Source organism: Mixophyes fleayi, chromosome 2 (genome assembly GCF_038048845.1).
Source record: "Mixophyes fleayi isolate aMixFle1 chromosome 2, aMixFle1.hap1, whole genome shotgun sequence".
In the NCBI taxonomy this organism is placed as follows: domain Eukaryota; kingdom Metazoa; phylum Chordata; class Amphibia; order Anura; family Limnodynastidae; genus Mixophyes; species Mixophyes fleayi.
The window spans coordinates 253,924,782-253,946,916 of record NC_134403.1 but is presented as its reverse complement, the minus strand read 5'-3'; the positions used below and the strand labels follow the sequence as shown (position 1 = coordinate 253,946,916).

At 41.1% G+C, this 22,135-nt stretch overlaps 1 protein-coding gene across 1 annotated transcript; it reads left to right on the top strand.

Moving 5' to 3' along the window:
• The first annotated feature begins 25 nt into the window (after positions 1–25).
• Positions 26–20,968, top strand: RPA2 (replication protein A2). Its single transcript, XM_075195908.1, has 9 exons — positions 26–137; positions 2,559–2,665; positions 9,240–9,341; positions 11,864–11,977; positions 14,484–14,558; positions 14,794–14,907; positions 15,903–16,022; positions 16,621–16,715; positions 20,466–20,968. The coding sequence occupies exons 1-9, from the start codon at positions 122–124 to the stop codon at positions 20,548–20,550; spliced, it is 828 nt and encodes a 275-aa protein (XP_075052009.1). The 5' UTR covers positions 26–121; the 3' UTR covers positions 20,551–20,968.
• Positions 20,969–22,135: the final 1,167 nt, after the last annotated feature.

Sequence of the window (22,135 nt, the reverse complement as noted above, 5' to 3'; positions counted from 1 at the left end):
CGAAAGAAGTTCCCGCGTCGACGGAGAAGGGCATTGTGGGTGGGGCTTGTTATTGGATCAGAAAGAATAGCGCGCCAACAGGCTGGACAAGGAAGACAGGTGAAGCAGATTACGGGGCAGAATGTGGAACAGCCACGGTGAGCTCGCAGTAGTTGTTATTTACTAACAGACAGCGTTGTGGGGATAGATCTAATCATTACATGTTTCCTCCACATGGCATACCTGTACTGTTTCCTGTACTGTCCTACAAGTCATGTCTTCGTCTTGTCCTTCCATAGAAAGGTATCTGGCAGGGGAGGATTGGCAAATTCTAATCTGGCGGGAGGGCGCATATTAGGTCAGATGCTCCCCAGCCTGCCCCCGTGTTCTTCAGTGGCCACTTGTGCCTTAATCATGACTGTCTGTTACTCAACCTCATTATGATACCTCATTTGTAATGTGCTCATCCCTACAAGTATATTACATTTTTTTAACTGTTTTGCTTTGTTCTCGACGAGGCTGAAGTTGGCTTCTTATTCAGAAAAGCTTATAAGGATTAAATCAAGTTGGATCATTGATATCCAATCAGATTAACACTAAAGGGTGTCCCTTATACAAACTGCAATAGTATTTAACCTGACACAACAAGGTTTTGGGCATGCAATCAGGAGGCAAAGTCATCATATTTTGAATAAGTAGCTGTAGTTTGCAAGGGTTAAAATGCCGTTGGGCCACCAATTTAATACTGGTAAACAACAAAGGGTGGCCAGTTACATATAAAACATTTGTCTTTTGCCTGGCCTGACAGTTTTGGGCATGAAATCAAGTGGCAAAGTGGGCACAGATAGTATTTTCATTATTTTGAATATGTAACTGTACTTTTGCAAGGGTTTATATATTTTATTTTTGATAAAAAATTGCAACAAAAATAAATCCCATTACTTTGTCCAGACTATAATAGACTATATACAACATGAAGGGGTAAAATGGACCAATAGGAACAAAACTTCACATTATCAGAACACCCAGTTCTCATACAATCCCTCCACAAATACTACTGCATTACTTCACAAATGAGATTTATATACATCAAAGAAACATGACATTCTCTAACACAATACTCTGCATTACAACAACCCTGTCACCAATCTATAATACCACCCACACACCCTTTATAGTCAGGAAATAAAAACAAACTTTAAATGTATGTAAACCTTACTAAAAAGGGATTTCTACAAAATCTAATGGTGAAAGAACAGGATAGATTGTGAAGAATCCAGAGACTGCCACATGCTGATGTCTCAACCTCCTCTAGTGTCTACCAGATCGCGGAAACCATCCGGCCCCCCTCCATTTCGATTATTTTTCTAACCTCATGCAGAATACTATCCACCGCCGCACTGCAGGGAAGGATTTTTCCCCCTGTTGGGCACTAAACACAGTGCACTCCATGTGTAAAATCTAACAACTGTGCCCCCACTCTCCTTTCTACCTCCTTCTCATATTTTGGAACAAAAAACAAACCCCCTCACTCTTATACCAGTTAGAGGTATTGTACTACAACTTTACCCACATTTCAGTCCAACTTGCTCGTTCTTTTTATGTGTATTGGCTTGAGCAAGTGCAAAGTTCTTGCTGGATTTATACATTGTAATTTGCTATGGCCTGTTTTGGTACTTTGTGGAATATATGTGTTTTAGAAATAAAGTTCTTGAAAAACAAAACAAAAAAAACTCCAAAAAGAGACTCTCAAGAAGGCAGTGCTAAGGAACAGCATTGGGTTTCCCAGACCATGTTCATCCTTCGGTTTGTATGCCACACTCCTCTTGTTCATTCATAACAACTGAAAGATCAAGGAACTGACCTCATCTCGGGAGTCTCTTTATGGAGTCTCCATGTTGGTGAGTAGCTGGCTTTCAAGTTTGGGTGCACCCTATTCTCAACGCATGGTTGGAAGAGGGTCCCATAAAAAAATCTTTGAGTAAAGCATGGATACCTCCTGGCCTATGTGGTTCAGGGTTTGAAGGTGTTCAGAAAATGGCAAATCAAAGTGGGTGAGGAAAAAAACTCCTCTAGAAGGGTGTTGGAGAGGATGATTTTGCATACTCACTTTGATGTTCCCCTGTTACTAAAAGATTGCCCAAGTGATATGTGCTCAAATGGTCTGTGCCCATTTTGCCAGCTGATTTCATGCCCAAAACAGTGTTTGCCCAGGCTAAATACTATTGCAGTTTGTGTAAGGGACACCCTTTAGTGTTAATCTGATGTTAAATCAGTGATCTAACTTGATTTAATCCTTTAAAAATAAGCTTTTCTGAATAAGAAGCTGGCCTTGTCTGTTCTTGTGTTACTGTATCATGCAGTGGTTTCAGAAAGTCATTGATGTTGCAGGTTTATAGACCTTTATAATAATCATAAGTCCTTTAATATTGAAATGTGTGAGCAAAGGCCATTAAACTGTTTGGTATATTTAAATGGAATTTGTACTTTGTTTTGGGTTTGTGTTTTTTTTTTTGCTTTTTTCATCCCTCATCTTCATTTTACCCTTTCTAAACCTAATGTTTGTATATTTGTTTTAGGTGGATTTGATGGAGGATATGGTGGCTCTACCATGGGAGGAGGAGGGTATACTCAGTCGCCTGGAGGCTTTGGCTCCCCAGCACCTACTCAAGGAGAAAAAAAATCCGTACGTATGTTTATATATTATCCGTTCTGGTTCTACTTATTAAATAGAAAATGCACCCACATTCAAAATTTAAATTGACATTTGAACAGTCATCTGAAGATGAAATCTTATTGTGTACTAGAGCAGTATTTCATCTGGAACCAGTATTTAGAAACACTATTCTTCTATATTTTATTTTTTAAATGGTATAAGCCTTTGCCAGGTGGTAGTAATTTGACATTAAACTGCTTTAATAATCGATTTTATTAAATAAGTTTACTTAATAATAGTACTGATCTGTGCTCTCTCTCTGTGGGAGAAATCCAAAACAGTTGCTCTAATGCCCCCTTGCTACTGAGAGAGCTGTGCAGCGCCAAAGGTGAGTTGCAAAAATCCTGGCAGTATGTAAGTGCAGCTACTGGAGCAACCACCACCCAGGTCTCCTGCCCTGGATATTATTTTATTTCTTTTACCTTTTATTTTTGGGAAGGGGGGGGATCTTGCTGGGCTCAGGCATGCCTCTCAGGGGGTGGATAGCCTGCGGCCTTCCTCCACCCTGGGAAGCTAATCGTCATTTAACTGTTGGCCCTGACAGCTGCAACCGCACACACACAGGTGCTGTGGGCCCCCGAACAAGCATTGCCAGACAGAAGGGGGACCCGAGCAGCCACAGCCAGATCTCCGTTGAATCGGAGAGCACAGCAGCACAAATCGTAATTATAGAAGGTCCTGGACTCCCACTTCCTAGTGCCTTCACTGGAGCTCTCTGTGCCATTTTTTCTGCACTGAGTCAGATCTCTACTGTGTCTCTCATACAAGACAGGTTTATTTTGGGTTTTTTTTAACTGTTTGAATGCTCTTTCTACCAGTGCTGATGTAATAGTGTGTTTATGAGACTGTCATTTTGGGGATCAGATTACCAATCAGACTTACAATTATGCCTATCTTAGTTAGGATCTGATATAATTTGTAAACTTTGCAGAAGCCATTAAACTAAACAGAAGGGGTCACCAGATATATACTTTGTTATACATCCTGGGCCTTTATTGTCATATAAACATGCCTATGTATACATTCCTGCATGACTGAAATGTATGGTTAGTCTGACCATAAGGAGTCCCTGTGAGGCGGCGATTTGGGATCACAGCCAGACCCAGTCTGCGCTATGTCCGCGAAAGAACCTGCGTGGCTGCGCCCTTGCATTCAACCTTGGCTGAGCTCACGTGGGTAATATCACACTGTGAGGTAGATCAATCTTCTGCTTACATTTCTGCATCATACCAGTCAGGCTCACAAACCGGCCACTCCTCCTCAGGAGTGTCTCGGGTGGATCCTCTTTGATGCAAACTCTTGCGGCCTCAGACCAGGGTTTGGCCAAAGCCACTTTATCTCTGGAATGCCTTCTGAGTGGAGGTAAAAGACCATCTCATAAGAGTCAGGTCTCGCAGGAGGCTAGGGTTGCAGGCTCTACTTCAGACCTTTCGTCAGAGGAGGAGGGCAAAATCCACAGAGATTCTAGGGATGATTGTTCCGTTAGCATGGATGATTCATCCACATTCCAGGGGATGGATGTCTTGGTGCTTGGAGTTAGACAAACTTCAAGTTTTGCCAATTCAGAGAGATCTTGTGCTGCTGGTTTCTCGCTTTTTATAAGGCAGATTAAACATCTGCTCCTCTTCCTTTTCCTCCTCCTCCTCCTCCTCCTCCCTTTCCTCCTTTTCCTCCTCCTCCCTTTCCTCCTCCTCCTCCTTTTTCCCCAAATTAATGGATATGATTGTGGGGGCGTGGAACAAGCCTGTCTGCCGTTTTTACGTGCCAGGAAAGTTTAGAGCTCTCTACCCCCTTCTGGTACAATAATGAGAATAATGGGAGGCTCTTCCAAGGATAGACCCTCCCATAGCGAGGTTGTTCATAGGCTGGGTATATCCTCAGCCTGGGTCAATAAGGCCATTCAATTATGGCCAGAGCAGTTAGCCTGCGGATGAGTTATTGCTTCTGACACATCACAGAGGTCTCTGACTTTATCGGACAGGCATCCTTGGATGTTTGTTCGGTTATCGCAAACCTTTCTGCGCTATTTATTGCAGCAACATGTTCTTTGTGGCTGCACACTTGGTCCGCAGATGTGGATTCTAAGCGCACACCACACTAGAAGCGGTCCCATTTGATTGCATTTCTCTTTTTGGAGATAGAGTAGACCAGCTCATCTCTGAGGCTATGGGAGAAAAATGCACATTTTTGGCAGTAACCCAGGACAAGCCTAAGCATTCCAGATTTTGGTCCTTTCGTTCCTTTAACTGTTGGAGCATTCCCTGCCAGAGGTCAGTCTAATGCTCCCTCGAGGGGTGGTTTACAACGGGGCCAGGGCCCTCCAGAAGTGGAAATCCCAAACCATCCGAATCAGCCTCTGCAGGATGTCGCTCCCATCCGCAGTAATGTGGTGGAAGTGGGTCTTCTAATGTTTTGGACAAGTGGCTGAAATCATCGCTCGACCCCTGGATCAGGGGCATTGTCACAAAAGGGTATGTCATAGACCTGCCTCGCTTTCCTCGTAGCCATTTTTTTCACCACAGGACTTCCACCCTACAGAGCTCCAAATAGCAATCCAGACCTTGCTGGATTTGGGGGTGATTATTCCTCTTTCAAACGAACATTAAAAACCCACCTTTTCCTTAAAGCCTTCCAGTCTCATGCCTAAACTCCCACCGGTCGGCTACCTCTCTTCTCATCCCTTCCTCCCGTCTCTCCGTCTCATCCATGTGTCTGTCTGTCTTCCCCTCCCTTTAGATTGTTCGCTCCTTTGAGCAGGGCTCTCCTACCTTCTGTTTCCATCACTTTTAACTGCGCTCTCCAGCTACTCAGCTCACCTCCTCTCAGTCCCTCTGCCCTCTGTCTCCTCTCGCTTCTCTCCGCTCCCCTCAGTGACTCTCAACCTGTCATCCGTGCCCACCCTCTTGGGCCATAGTTACCTGCCTATACTCACTTTTCCCCTCCCTCCCTCTCTTTCATGCTGTGCCTGAGCCCCCAGAGTTATAGGCCTTACTGTTACTTGTACTGTGCTGTTTCACCTTGTACTGTGCCATTGTTTGTCCTTGTACGGCGCTACGGATACTTTGTGGCGCCCTATAAATAAAAAATAATAATAATAATAATTATTCTAGTCCAGCCACTAAAATGGGGGTTTACTCCAACCTTTTCCTGGTTCCAGACCCGGACGGCTCTTTAAAACCTATTCTAAACTTACTCTCAACCTGCAGGGCAGTGTTCAAGATGGAGTTTCTCATGTCAGTAATTGTGAACAGGGAAAATTCATGGCTTCTCTAGATGTAAAGGACGCTTGCCTTTGTGTTCCCATATGGCAGGGACATCGGCGCTTACTCCGCTTGTTGGTAAGGAACGACCATTACCAATTCATGGTGTTACCCTTCGATCTGGCCAAAGTCCTGAAGGTTTTTCACCAGGGTGATGGCAGAAATGTCTCTCTGTTCTTAAGGTATTATCGTGATGCCTTATCTGGATGATATTCTGAAAGCATCGTCCTTTTAGACCCTGTCCCATCAGATCCATATAACCAGGTTCTGTTTGGAGGCTCATGGTTGGATAGTCTACCTCCCAAAGTCTTCACTGATCTCAGTGCAGACGATGCGCTTCTTAGGTCTGTGTTTTGACACCAGGTGTCAGAAAGTATTCCTCCTGGAGGATAGGATTCATTCAGTCCAGTCAAAAAATCCAGGGACTTCTTGAAGAAACGAGAGGCATCTTTGCTGAGGTGCATGAAGCTGCTAGGCACTATAGTCTATCTTTGAGCAGGGCCCTCTGCACAGTTCCACTTGTAAGCGTTCCAGTGGGAACTTTTTTGCAAAATTTTACTGCATCTGGACAAGCAGATAATCTCACTATCCTCTCCTGTGTGCCAGTCCCTTGCTTGGTGGTTGCACAGTTCACACCTCTCCAAAGGTCGATCTTTTCAAACCTGGGAGTGGGCAATTATGACCACGGACACCAGTGTGGGGGGAGGGGGGGCAGCAATCTCAACTCAGCCTCACAGCGCTGGGGTCATGAGTTCAATTCCCGACCATGGCCTTATCTGTGTGGAGTTTGTATGTTCTCCCTGTGTTTGTGTGGGTTTCCTCCGGGTGCTCCGGTTTCCTTCCACACTCCAAAAAGAACATACTGGTAGGTCAATTGGCTGCTATCAAAAATTGACCCTAGTGTCTGTCTGTAGTGTGTGTCTATATTAGGGAATTTAGACTGTAAGCTCCAATGGGGTAGGGACTGATGTGAATGGGTTCTCTGTACAGCGCTGCGGAATTAGTGGCGCTATATAAATAAACGATGATGATGATTCTAGGCTTTGTGGGACCCTCTGGAGACATGTCTCCTCATCAATGTGCTAGTCCAGGCATAGAGTTTTCTGCAAGGAAAACCAGTCAGAGGGCAGTAAGACAATGCAACATCAGTCGCATATATAATCCATCAAGGCGGCACTCGCAGTACCAGGGCCATTAAGGACTCAACCAGGATAATGTTGGGGGCAGAGCGTCTCTTTCCAGTGATCTTGGCAATATTTATTCCCAGAGTAGACAACTGGGAGGCCGATTAACTTTGTAGAAACAAGGTCCGTTCATGGGAATGGTCCATACAGCAGAAGGTGTTCGATCTCCTATTTCAGCCCTGGCCAACTTGTGGCTCTCCAGGTGTTGTGAAACTACAAGCCCCATCAAGATTTGTCATTAGATTGCCAGCTGATCACTGGCAGGGAATGCTGTGATCTGTAGTTTCACAACATCTGGAGAGCCACAGGTTGGCCAGGCCTGTCTTAGCTCCACAATGAGGTTAGTGACGCCATGGTGATTCCCTGGTAGTTTCACCTTGTCTACTATCTATCTATTACCTCTTCCCATGCTCCCCTAGGTTCTCTAGAAGTTAAAAAGGAAACTGGTGACGGCCATCCTGGTGACCCCAGACTGGCCGCAGCGAGCTTGGTTCTCGAATCTTCGGGGAATGGCAATAGAACCTCCTTTCAGAATGCTTCTCTGACCTGTCCTTCAATGCCACTCATTAAGTTGTCTGTCCTTTACGTTGTGACTATTAAAACTATGATTCTGACAGCTAAAGGGTTGGTGAAAATAATGATCAGAGCTTGGAAACCTTCTTATGCCAACTATTACAGAATCTGGAAGGCATATATTTCATGGTGTGAAGCAGACCATTTACACATTATTTTAACCTTTCCAGGTTACTTGCCTTCCTCCAGGCAGATTTAGATGAGGGTTTGTGTTAGCATCCTTAAATTTACAGGTTTCAGCCTTGTCCATTTATTTTTAACATAAGTTGGCCTTCCTGGCGGAGGTTTACACTTTCCTACAGTGGGTGCTTTATCTCCTTCCCTTGTTTGTATATGCAATGCAGCCATGGGATTTGAATTTGGTTCTTCAAACGTTGGTCAAAGAACCATTTGAACCGTTGAATTCTCTGGAGATTCGGTATCTCACTTGGAAAGTGTTTTTTCTACTGACAGTGTCTTCAGCATGCCAAGTATCTGAGTTGGGTGTGTTGTCCTGTATTTCTCCCCTTCCTTGTTTTTATACAGATAGGGCGGTGCTTTGCACCAGGGACGACTTTGTTCCTAGGGTTGTGTCTCCCTTCCAGTGGGATCAAGAAATTGTTTTTCCTGCTTCTTCAAGTTCTCGACCGTTTGATCAGTTCTTTTTCCTTTTGTATATGGTGAGTGTCCACCCTCTTTTGATCATGTAATGTACAAAATGGACATCAACATTGGTGAGGGCCCTTAAGTGCTATGTAAATCGCACTGCAGGACTTTGCAAAATCACTGATCTTTGTGCTGTATTTTGCACACAAACGCGGTTGGCCCCCCTCTAAGGTGTCTGGCTCAATGGATTACTTCAACCATCAAATATGGCTTCCATGAGGTCAGCTAGGCCATTTCCAGGTGGCCTGTAGGCTCGATCGACAAGGATTGTGAGGCATAGAGCTTCGGCTGAACTGTGCTGGGCACTACGTGGTTACCTATCCACACCTTTGTAAAATTCTACAGGTTGTAGGGCATTGCATCCCCGGATGCCAGCTTTGGGCGTAAGGTTTTGTGTGCAGCCGGGTCAGAGAAGCTTTGGTATGTTTCCTATTGTCCCCCAATAGGATGTAAGACAAAATAGGATTTTTGTACTTATCGTAAAATCCCTTTCTCGGCCATCTGGTGACACTGCGTGCCCACCCTTGCTCAATAAACTTAACTGCAAGTGGTGTGGCTTGAAACCCAATGTCTTGGATGCCTGGTTGTGAGGATTAATATACCTTCATACCAGGCATGCCAAGCAACTACAGTTCCCCAACACGTTATGTTTTGCCGTTAACTAGGCTCAGGCACAGTCCTTTAAAGTGCCCTGGATCAACTTGAGTCTCCTGCTCAAGAGCCAGCGCCAAGAACCACTGATTCATGCCCCTTACCAGAAAAATACAATGTTGTTTACAAGGAAGCATTGATATATGCAAATTTATACTCTAACAGGCCCACTCTAAAGAACTCATTTTGTTCACTGCAGATATAATTAATCTATTTTGTGATCTTTTACAGAGATCCAGAGCACAGCAAATAGTACCCTGTACAGTATCGCAACTACTTTTTGCTACCCAAAGTGATGAACTATTCAGAATTGGAGAGGTCGAACTTTCTCAGGTATGTGAGTCCTTGTGATTTATTAAAATATTCTCACTTAAGTTGTTTGAGTTGGTTCACTACATATATGTATGTTGACTGTAGACATCTACAGGGGTTTCAATTGGCCAGGTTACTTTTTACTATAATAGTGCGCTTCTTACGGTAATGCGCTTAAATACCGTTATTACGGTATGTTTCAACACCAGATGTTTGCTCCCTGAGCTGCAAGCAGAAAGCCGGGATAAATTTACTCAAATAACGGTAATAGGTTTAACGCTGCGCTACCTCGGGGGTAATTGAAAGTGAAACTTGATCAACCTAAATTGAGTATGGTGTGTTAAATCTAGTGTAACTTATGCTAAGGAATGTTATCTTAATGGTGAAGCCTTCACATAACACATATAATGCTATTATCAAAATGAGATACAGTAAATCATAAATTTATAAAGTGGAATTTAATTTTTTTTTTTTATTTGGATGTAAAGCTCTGAATTTGTGGTCTGTGCACTTTGTAGCATGTATTGGTGTATAGCAGCAGACCAGAGTTGGTTGATTATCCGTGTAAGCCTGCAGTGACTTCATGGGTGAAATTATTGTATGTGAAATAACTGTATTGTTTCTGCTTAACTAGATATCCCATTTTGTTTTAAGTAGAAACAGATGTCTATAGTGGAGCTGTCATCTACACCCAGTAGAAGCATCCATTTTCTGGGTAGAACTAGTATTCACAAGAATGTAGCTTATGAATTTACTATGAACCATTATATAGTAAAGTAGTGCCCCTGTGATGTCACTGGATACTAGCAATATTGAGAGGCTGCATACACTTCATGGCCAGCAGTATGTGGACACCCTGATTAGTGTTAGCCATTTCTGCCACACCCATTGCTAACCAGTGCCTAAAATTTAAGCACACAAGCATGCAATCTCCATAGTCAACTGCATAGAACATCAGCTCGGCTATGAAACGTTAGTCCACATAAGCTCAAAGAATGGGGATGCTTTGTGCTGAAGTTCATAAAAATAGCTTGAAGGCTGTAAAAAGTTTATCCTCAGTTTCAACACTCGCTGAGTTCAAAACTTCCTCTGGAAGCAATGTCAGCACAAGAACTGTACTATGGAAAAGTGGGTTTCCGCAGCCGTGCACAAGCCTCAGATCGCTATGCAGAATGCCATTCATCAACAGGAGTGGTGTACAGTACACTATTCTACAGAGGGAAAACATGTTCTCCAGAGTGACAAATTGCGCTTCACCATCTGGCAGTCTGATGGATGAATCTAGAGAATACTTCCTACTTGAATGCATACTGTAAAGTTTGGTTGAGGAGGGATTGTGGTCTGGGGCTGTTTCCCCTACATCCTATCTGGAGGACACTGCTACTTTGGTTGTTAGATGGGGCGAAGCAGGAAAGGGCCTTCCCAAAACTCTTTCTATAAAGTTGTAATTACACAATTCTCTAGAATGTCATTGTATGCTGTAATAAGATTTTTCTTCACTAAAATTTTTTTTTATTTTTTTTAAATGTTTTGGCTTATGCCTCTTAGTTTTTGTTTTTGCTGTTGAATCCATTTTACAAAACCATCTTGGGGGGATACTGTTACCTGGGGTTGAGGTGATGGCCCAGGAGGTGGGGACTTAAGAGTTATGAAGACTGAAGCTTTGCACCTCTCCAAGCCTCACTCCTAATTATGTGCCCAAGTAGTTGGGCAGATTTTTATAGGGATTGATGGCAAGTTTGGACAGGAGAGACGCATTGCACTGGGTTAGTGGGGTGAGGAGCAACCCCCCTGCAGTTTATGCCTACATCAGAATTCATATTGTATGTCTGATTCTATCTCGTCGCACCCTGCCTTTTATAGTTTGTTTGTAAAAGGAGCTTGTTCTAAGACTGAAGCTGACGAAGAAACATCTATGTATTTCAACTACTCCAGGTACCAAGCGAAATTGCCTAACAGTTGATGTGATCCAGGTACCCAGTATGGGGCCTGCAAAGTGGATAACCATGTCTCGTACACGTCTGGGGGGACATGCAGCTGAGATGGCAGAACCTTCTTGGATGAGATACTTGGCTCAGTCCATTGCTGAGTTAATTAGACTTGCTGCACCTTCTTGAGGGGTGAGTTTGAAGACGTAACTTCAAACACCTTTCTGAATGAATTGGAACGCCAGCTGCGAGCCAGGCCTTATTGCCCAACATCCGTGCCTGACCCCCCTAATACTCTTGTGGCTGAATGCATGAAAATTACTGCAACCTGTTCCCAAATCCAGTTGGAAGCCTTCCCAGAAGAGCAGATGTTACTACAGCATCAAGAGGAGGGGGGGTGCTACCTTCATATTAATGCAATGATTTCGGAATGAGATGTTTAGCAGGCACGTATAGATGTGCTGATCTTGTCCACCCTCTTTTGATCATGTAATGTACAAAATGGACATCAACATTGGTAGTAAACGACAAGTCTGCTCGAATGCCACATAGTTGTTTACTGCTTATTACATTGTCACTACTGGTAATTTCAGCCCTCAAATGTTTCTCTTTCAGGTCACGATTGTTGGCATAGTGAGACATGCAGAAAAGGCTCCAACAAACATCTTGTATAAAGTAGATGATATGACAGCAGCACCGATGGATGTTAGACAGTGGGTTGACACAGATGTAAGTTGTGTGTTGGTTTTGTTTTTGGGTTTTTTTGGGGTTTTTTTTCCAGTCATCAAGCAATTGTAAATAAAACTTGTATGAGGTGAATCCACTAGTCGAGTGAGGAGCAACCCACTCTCTAACAGGTTTCATGACTTCATAATAGTGATACACTACAGTCACACGTGTGTGACTGTAATAGCGAGTTCGCTATTACTATTTCTACTACAGGCATTCTCGTCACAAGCCAGATAAGTAGATAATTTTTCAAGCTCAAGAGAAGTTTCTGCCACAGTACCGTGTACTCCTCCTTTAACAGCAGTTCTACTCTGGCAAATGTGAGTTCCAGTGTGCCATCCAGGTGTCTTCTACCACAACCTTCTGCTGTATTTCAGACGCAGACAGATTATATGCGGTTCTCTGATGTACAGGCAGTCGGACACTGTTGAATCCTCCCTCTTTAGGTGGCACCCACTGCTTAAGTCTCTGCACTTCTTTGGTTTGCAAGTGCTTCAAGATACAATGGTCAAGAAAGCATTAATTGAAAAAGACACACAAGGGTTTACATGCTGTTTTAACTTGAGTCATCTCATAGGAATCAGATAATTGCTTCTCTCCTGGTTATTTAAAAGGCTGTACATCATGCCATTCAGAAGGCACCAGACAAAGTGATTTCCTGTAGAAAGGAAGCGGTCTAAGACTCAATTTAAAAAAAAATAAAATAAATCTAAATGGGGTCTCTTGATCAATCTCGGAGTGTTTTGGATTAAAGTTCTGACGTCGGAGGACAATTTCTGTCTAAAGATTAAGACCATAAAAACACTTTTTTTTTTTCAATCGGTTTAGGAAGGTTAAGTGTTAGTGCTGGAAGGAAACCCTCTGCAGATATCTAAATGGAGACTCTTCACATCCAAAAGTCTGGATGTGGTAATAAGAATCTTAAGAAAGCCAAATACATGCTGGGACATCCAAGGCAAGATGGCACATGCATACTTCAGGAGGTATTGCTGAGGTCTTGGAATTGAAATGGGGCTTTCTTTGGATTTAGTCTTCTTAATGCCTTTACAAAATACTTTCTTTTAATGATCAGTGGATAATAGTAATACGTGCATCCCCTGAGTTATTGAAGATCTAATTGTGACTGACAGATGCATGTCTAAGGGGTAGGAAGCACATATGGAAAAAAAATCTATTTCATGGATGGATGACCAAAAGTTAATATTGGGTAGAAGGTAAAACTAGATGGAATCACAAATCATTGTAATGGCACAGTTCTAGCAAATTGGATATTTTGTTACTACATCTGTGAGGTCCAACCATTGTTCCATGAACTGTTATTTCACAGGCCAATTCTTTATCCTATGTTGAATTTGTTTCCCTGGTGGTTGAATGGTAGCTATTAAAAATTATTTTATCTGATTGTTATTTCAAACAGCAAGAAGAAGGCAACATCTTATATCTATCTGAGGACGTAGAAGTATATTTCTACCCTGTAATGGGAAAAATGTTATTAAAACATTGCTTTTATTTTCTTTGTAGTTAATTTTAATAGAAAGTTAAAAGCATAACACTTGAGGTGCACATTCTTTTTATTTTTTTATTAATCTGACTGCGTATTTAACTGATCGTCCTTTTATCCAGAGGCACCCATTAGTGGAATTGCCCTACAAATTTTGCCAGCCATTTAGCAAGCAGGCCTTTTCCATGAAATATCCTTATTTGAAAGGAAGTTTTGTTTTAATGGAGGGATGAAGGCAACCATTTTGGTATAATGTCCAAGTCATCTTTTTTATGTGAAAAGTCAAATAATGACTGTCTTCCCCATCTGGATGTCTATAATAACTGAAGGAAGCCAAAGCCTTGTTCATCTGGTTTTGTGTCAACACCTTTTGCAAGCATTGCAGGTTTAACAAGGGGGCGGTTATTTGCATGTAAGGTGCATAAATGTTCTTCAGGATACAGTCATTGGCATGTAATGCAATGTCTAAATTGCTGTTATTACCATGAATTTGCCAAAAAAATACATATAGAGTATATCTTTGCAACCTTTAGTCTTTTGTTTGTCCCTATTCAGTGGGAGGGTATCTGTTTTCATGAAAGTTAGGACTGGAGTAATGGATGAATTTGGAACTCCATGTAGGTCTCCCATACTTTCAAAATTAGTAGATCCAAACTAATTTGTATCTAACAAACTAATATAACAATTGTTACATATTTGCATAGATCTAGTGTTGCTTTGCATGGGATGTCTGATCTGCACCTACCATGTGTATAACAAGGCCTTTCTACTCTGCATGACAATTCTCCTATTACATAACAGGAATGCTGTGGCTGCTGGTCCCAACATTGGAATCCTGACTGTCTTTAGCAGCCAGATGTACAAGCTTACATATTCGTGTTGCTTAGTATGGTATATGGTAGTAGGAATTTTAATGCCCAGTTAAGTGATTACAGCATTGTTGATATGTTAAGCATTTAATATAATCAAAATACACAAGTTCACTTCAGTATGCTTTATTTGCAGGAAGCAAGTTGTGAAAATGTAGTGGTGCCTCCTAGGAGCTATGTGAAAGTGTCTGGTCATCTTCGTTCCTTTCAGGTAATGCAGGCAATTGATAGTTGTAGTTATAACCTCTTCTGTCTGAAAACTGAATGTTACCTATGCTGTCCAGTGTATTGTAATGACCCTGCTGTACTAAATCTGTGCTTTCAGCCAATGTTGTGTTGACATTAATAAATGGTAGGAGTAAGTTATAATTGTAGCATACCGTCTTTGGGCATATTTGATGCGTACAATTGAAATCTTACAGATCATTTTCTTTCCTTTTCTGCAGAACAAGAAGAGTGTTGTTGCATTTAAGATAGCGCCTATTGAAGACATGAATGAGTTTGTGTCACACATGTTGGAAGTTGTTCAGGCTCACATGAGTCTAAATGCTCAGAGTCCAGTAAGTTCACAATGAAAAAAACATTAGTTTTTGAGATATTTTTAGAAACATTTGGAAACCTTTTCTTATAAAGGAGGATATGGTGCAATGACTTGTGTAACTTACAGAACAAACATTATTAAAGCAGAATTGCAGTTAATATATCAATACAAAATTGTACAACCACCCCCCCCCCTCGGATAGATAGAAAAATGGGTCCATTTATTTTTTTAACATATGGTAACCTCAAACTCTATTTCATCAATAGTTCTTTGTAAGGATATCGTTATGTCTATCCCAAACATGTTTAAATTTCTCTACTGTAATAGCATTAGCATCTACCACCTCTGATGGGAGGAGATTCCAGTTATCCACTACTCCTTTCTGTGAAGTAGTTCTTCCTCAGATTTCCTCTGAACCTGCTTCCCTCAAATAACAGACCTGCAGCTGGTCCCATAGCTAGTTTCCTGCAGTACTCCTGCCATCACTGGTAATGGTCCCTTGCCCAACAATGTATTTTATGGGATAAGATTAGAAATGATAATCTGTATCTTAGTATGTTTTACTTCTTGTAAAGTGTTCAAAAGTTAATGTAAAGTATACTAAACAAAAAGAAAGTTGTCAGCGCTTATCCTTTAAACTGCATATCTGTGTGTGTCTAGCAAAATGAAAACATGAGGTATTAGTTCATATTTTGATCAAAAAACTTAAGCCTGCATCCCAAGTATACTACCCACATCTTGGTGTACACAGCATGTTTTCACCAGCTTTTGTCTGCTCCAAAAGAGCTTGTTCATATTGACAGCTGTACACATATCCATGGGTTCTATAGGTTATCCACAGGAACATATTAGAGTATTATGTATAATCTCATGTATTAAGTGCATTGACTAGTAAAATATCACCAGTTTTTATTTTCCTTGTTGCAATAGCTCAGTTGTTTGTAGATTACTAATGCTGTTTTGATGGATTAGTGTATAGCATTTATTTGAAATTGCTTATTCTGTCTTTTGTAGCCTGGAGGTGGTGCATCCTCTGTGGTGCTCAGTACACCTGGACGTCTGGGAGATGCAAGAGGAAGTTTCTCAGGAGGAAATGACATGCAAACAAATGGACTGACACCACATCAGAGTCAGGTGACTGAACTATTTTGGACTAGTTATTTAACAATTTTACTGTCCCTTGCATGTTGAATGTCAGTGCCTAGTATAATAGAGCAAGAGACAGGTGGCAAGTAAGAACACCCGGGAATTAGTGAGAGTTCAGTGTTCTCCTCTGGCCCTAACATTGTGGCTTTGTCTGAAGACCTTTTTAAACGAAAATGTGTGTTTGGGTGATTATTCCTTTTAGGTTTGTATACATGTGGTTTTGTTTGGTTTTTTTGGTGTGCAGAAGTTCTCAAACGAGTTAAGAATTACAGGGTGAATTGTTTGTCTCCCTGCTGAATTGAAATACAAGGCTATGGTGAAACCTAATTGATGAGTTAAAATGGGGTGATTTATTTTTTATTTTCTTCCCATTATTCTGTTCAAACTGACGTTTGCTATCTGATACACAAATGAGGGCCAAACATATGTAGTGGACTGCATAAGCTTGACCCTTGACTGTGGAGCACTGCAGCATATTGTAGAGTTGGGTTTATATTGCAATAAAGTAGGCCTGTCGTGGAACCTGTAATATAATCTAATTTGCCACCATTTGTGTTATGTCTCCCCTGCCTTTTCTTTCCATTAGATTTTGAATCTAATTAAAAGCTGCAAAGGCAGTGAAGGAATGGGTGCTGATGATTTGAAGTCAAGGCTTCATGGAATGAATGCTAATACTATCAAGTAAGTACAACAAATACCCACAAGTGCTTGAGGTTTAAAGGGAAGGAATAGAAGGGTCATTGCAGGTATATATTTGTGACAAATTTTAGAATATTACAGTTTACATGTTTGTGTGTGTGTATATATACACTACATGGCCAAAAATAAGTGGACACCTGAGCATCTCACCTTATGGGCATTTTATGTGTAGTTGGTCCCCTCTTTACTACAAGAACATTTTCAACTCTTCTGGTAAGGCTTTTATACTAAGTTTTGGGACATGGCTGTCATTCATCCACAAAAGCATGAATGAGCTCAGGCACTAATGTTGGGCAATAAGGCCTGGCTTGCAGTCTGTATTTCAAATCATCGCAAGGGTGTTCCATTGGGTTTGAGGTCACATGACTCTGTGCAGACCAGTCAAGTTCTTCCATATCAATCTTGGGATAATCTAAATTTTTGATGAACCTCTTTGGGCTCTAGTGCATTGTCAAGGTCAAACAAGAAAGGGCCTTCCCAAAACTGTTTCCACGAACTTGGAAGCACACAATTATCAAGAGTATCATTATACGTGCCAGCTTTAAGACTTCCTTTCCTCAAAAAAATGGGGCCAGACCATTATTCCATCTGCACCAAGCTTACTGTTGGCAGTACGCATTTGGGTAGAAAGCATTCTCAATGCACCCACCATATTGGTCAGACTGCCATATGGTGCAGGGTGATTGCTTCAGAGCCTAATGTTGATGTGCTTTATTACCACTCCAGTCAACGTTTGGCATTGCACATAGTGATCTGAGGCTTGTGTGCAGCTGCTTTACCATGGAAATTCAATCCATGAAGCTGCTGACGTTCCTTTCAAAGGTGGTTTGGAACTCGTTAATGAGTGTTGCAACCAAGAACGTTCTTACGCACTTCAGTACTCGGGCGGCCAGTTCTATAAGCTTGTGTATCTTACCACTGCTTCTCGATGTTTTAATTTCATAACACATGCAGTTGACTGGGGCAGCTTGATCAGGGCAAAAATTTGATGAACAGACTTTGTTATCAGTGTCATGTTGAAAGTCACTGAACTCTTCAGTATTACCCATTCTACTCTAATGTTTGACCTGAAACTGCATGACTGGATGCTTGAATTTATACATACATAACTTTATTCTCAGTGGCCACTTTATTAGGCATACGTTTTCAATATAGATTATGAACACCTTTTGCCCCCAGAACAGCCTGAATTCTTTATGGCATGGATTTAACACTGTTCGGGAAACATTTCTTGGAGGTTCTGGTTCATGATAGATTCATGCAGTTGCTGCAAACCTGTATGCTTCACATTCATGCCTCTACCGTTCCACCACGTTCCAAAGGTGCTCTACTGGATTGATATCTGGTAACTTTGAAGGTTATTGGAGTACACTAAACTTATTGTCATGTTCATGGAACCAGCTTGAGATGATGTGGCTTTGTCAAATGGCATGTTATCCTGCTTATAGTAGCCATAGGTAGACTGTGGCCATAAAGAGATGCACATAGTCAGCAACAATACTCAGTACAGCAAACGATGTTCCGTTAGTATTAAGGTGCCTGAACTGTGCCAAGGAAACATTCTCTCACTCCATTACAATACCACCAGCCTGCACTTTTGAGGCAAGCCAGATTACTTTTTTTTTTTTTTTTTTTTTGACAAATTCTGACAATATCATCTTTGTCAGATTTGTCAGACCAGGCAACATTTTTCCCAGTCTTCAATTCTCTAGTTTTTTGCTGGCCTGTACCCCACTGTAATCTTCGTTTCCTGTTCTTAGCGAACATGAGTGGAACCTGGTGCGGTCCTCTGAAAGCACTGAACATGAAACCTTGCAGTGGGTGGCCTACAATAGCAAAGATGCTCTTCTACATACTACTGCTGTAACACATGTGTATTTGAGTTACTGTTTTCTTTGTCTGCTTGAACCAGTCTGACCATTCTCATCTGACCTTATCGTTATCAAGGCGCTTTCGCCCATAAAACTGACGCTCATTGGATGTTTGTTTGTTTTTTTGCGCATCATTCTCTGTAAACTCTAGTGACAGGTGTGTGCAAAAATCCCAGGACATCAGTAGTTTGAGATTATCAAACTATCCCATATGGCACGAATAATCATTCCAAAGTTAGATCACATTTCTTCCCCATTCTGGTGGGTTTTTGTGAACATCAACTGAACCTCTCTATACCATGTCTGCATACTTTTATGCATGGAGTTGCTGCCACATGATTGGCTGATTAGTTATTTCCCTTAACGAGCAGATGTACATAATAAAGTGGCCACGGAATGTGTTCATGAAAGAACTGATTAGTCCCCTCCTTAATTGATAGCTAGATCTCTCACTCATCCAAATTAGTAAGAAAGTCACAAATCTAAAAGAATGAGCACACCAGCACTTCAGTTACTTTAAAACAAATAGCCCTTTTATTCCTTAGAAGAAACGTTTGTCTACACCATTTCAGCATATATATTTCTATATCTGCATTAAAATTAAAAGAATGAAAAGGCCAAATTGATTCTCGTTAACCAGATGTTGCTCACATCATGCTTTCGAGTGATGGCAAGTTGTTTGTACTAGAGCATGGTGCAGCAGACCTTATTGTATAACTTTTTTTTGACCTACCTTCATGTACTGCTTTACTAAGAATAAAATAAATTGAAGCAAAGCTTTTTACATTTTGTACACTTTCTCTTCAGGTGGTTGGTGCTTGTCTTTATGTACCAAAAACAGTTTCCCAGTGTAAGTTGAGGTTCCAAAACTTGTTAACTTATTCGCACCCGTGAACGTGATGGGAAACGCATTATACAAACTTCTAAATTAAGTGTTTACAAAAATAACCTTTTACTTGTAAGCAATTTGGCTCTGATATTTGTGTGTAACACATTTGGGGGCATATTCAATTGTTTGCATTACTGGCAAAAGTAATGCGACTTGCGCACTATTACTGTCATTACGGTAATAGTACACGTAAATACCGTTATTACGGTACCTTTCACGCTGGATTTCAGCTCAGGGAGCTGCGAGCTGAAATCCGGCTTAGTATTACCGTTATATCGGTAATACTTTTAACGCTGCGGGAAATTCAAACCATTGAATATGCCCCTTGGCGTTAGAAAAGCAAACATCGAAGTTTAAAAAAAAAAAAATCCCCCCAAAAAATTGGTGTAGATAACCCAGGTAGTAAGGTTGAAAATATAGCCTCAAGTTCAACCTTACATGAATTCAAATTGTGTTGATCCAGAGGAACAAGAAAATAACATTTTCCTTCCTGACCCTGGAAATACAAAAGTAAAGTTCTCATCACATGCATTTATTATCCCCTCTATGCATTCCAAACAAGTTATTAATTGCTGTATGCAGCTGCAGCCTTGCACTCAATGCTTCTACTGTGCTTTGTTAGTTAGTATTCAGAGGTCCTTTTCTGTCTTTCCCCAACTGTATTCCATCTAATTTGTAAGTAGTACTGTCTAGATGCATACATTACATTTATCTACAGCTATCACTTCACAGCTTTGCTTGTCATTTTGTGTAAATCTTTCCATAGCGCGTTAATCTCCTGGTGTCAATAACATCACAAAGCTTTGTCGTTTCTTGGTTTGGGGGGTTTTTTTTTCCTGTCCTAGACAATTTACACGGTAATCCTTGAATGGGACATGGTGTACTTACTAGTTCATGACTCTCCCACCCATCCCTACCGTGATTATACCAGTACATAAATTATTTTTATTTATTTTTTCCCCTCCCCCTCAGGCAAGCCTTGGAGTTTCTCAGCAACGAAGGCCACATTTATTCCACCGTGGATGAAGATCATTATAAGTCCACAGATGGCGACTAAGAAAATTTGACTCCGAGAAATGGAAGTACACGCAGTCTGACTGCAGCATTGGCTGCTTTTATAAACACTGCTTGTGTGCCGCAACCTCCCTTTCCTACGACAGGGTTGGTTTTGTTGGTACCTGGGCTTTCCAGAGACTTATTACACTGTGCACTTCTTTTAGAAAGGGATGTCATTCTTATAAAAACCACATTAACCCAGCAAAGGGCTTGTTCTAGAAATACATGTAAATAATGTTGTCCTTTATCCAAATTGTAAGTTTAATGATTAAACAAAAAAAGTAACCACAAGAATAGTATCTAGTCCTGTTGTGTTAGGTTTGTCGTTTTGAACATAACTTTTTCCTGAAGACTTATTTTTGCATTTCAAATTGTTTGTTTGAAAAACATGTAAATAAATGTGACATGTACTCAGTCAAGGAAGTTCTCCTTTACTAACTGATATCTTTGCAATTACCTTTGATCACTCCCAAAAAAAAAAAAAAACTAGTCTCCAGGTAGCCTCCACGAAGAGGTATGTACAGAATGCTGGATTGTGTTCGGGAAGTGGGAAATGTAGCTTCTAACTGGTATCTATACTATTAGTGAAGTGTAGATTACTTTTTAAGAGCGATTAAAAATAGGCCCTAGAGCCTTGAATACATTGTGGGTGATTACTTAATAGTGAGGATTTCACTTGGTTTATTTTTGTTTTTGTTTTTTTGGGGGTTTATTTTTAACTTTCTCTACTGTAGCCAATCTGGCTTCCCAGACTATCAGGTTTCAAGAGTACAATTGTGAAATACTAGCACAAAAAAAGAATGATACACTAACAAACTATGTATGACAATTAAAATACTTAGCTTCGAGAGGTTGTTAGACACACACGTAATTCCCTGGATTTTCAGTATGGAGACCCCACATTCAAGTTGAATCATGCATCCTAGAATACTTTGATGGAGGAGATCTAGCACAGCCTTCCTAACTCACCAGCGAGGTCTCCAGAAGGTCTGAACTATGCCATCTTATATAATCATTTTCCTTACACTAAATTGAATGCTGATGCAATATGGGCAGTTGATAACAGTATCATTCTGAGTAAAACAGCTAAGTTTGCAAACTGAGCAATTACATCCATATATTGCTTAACAACAAACATTACAACAAATACTTACGAATACACAAATACTCTCTCTGATGTAAAACCAACATTACCTTAAGTTGGTAAAATAGCTATTGTCTGAGTTGAAGGACATAGTCCACTATACTAGAGATGAGCGGGCTCGGATTCCGCTAATCCGAGCCCACCTGAACAGTGCGGATCCGAGCACTGTTCGGATACTTCCGGCGGGCAAAAAATTGAAAACGAGGCTCTTTCGTCCAAGTTTCGCGAGGGGTGGGAGGGAGGGCCCAGAACAATTCCATCTTGTACCTCTTTTTTTGGAATTATGTGCTCAAGCTACCTCGGTGCAACCTTTTGGCCTAAAAACAATATTGTGAGGTGTTCAGAATAGACTGCAAATTGGTGGAAATGATTGTTATTGAGGTTAATAATAGCGTAGGAGTGAGAAAAAACAAAACACAAAACTGGTTTTTAGCACTTTTTT

Bases quoted from the DNA above. Each gene is read 5' to 3' on its own strand.
- RPA2 (XM_075195908.1), top strand. The intron at 14,559-14,793 runs GTAATGCAGGCA...CCTTTTCTGCAG, and splicing joins GTCATCTTCGTTCCTTTCAG to AACAAGAAGAGTGTTGTTGC. The intron at 16,716-20,465 runs GTAAGTACAACA...CCTCCCCCTCAG, and splicing joins ATGAATGCTAATACTATCAA to GCAAGCCTTGGAGTTTCTCA.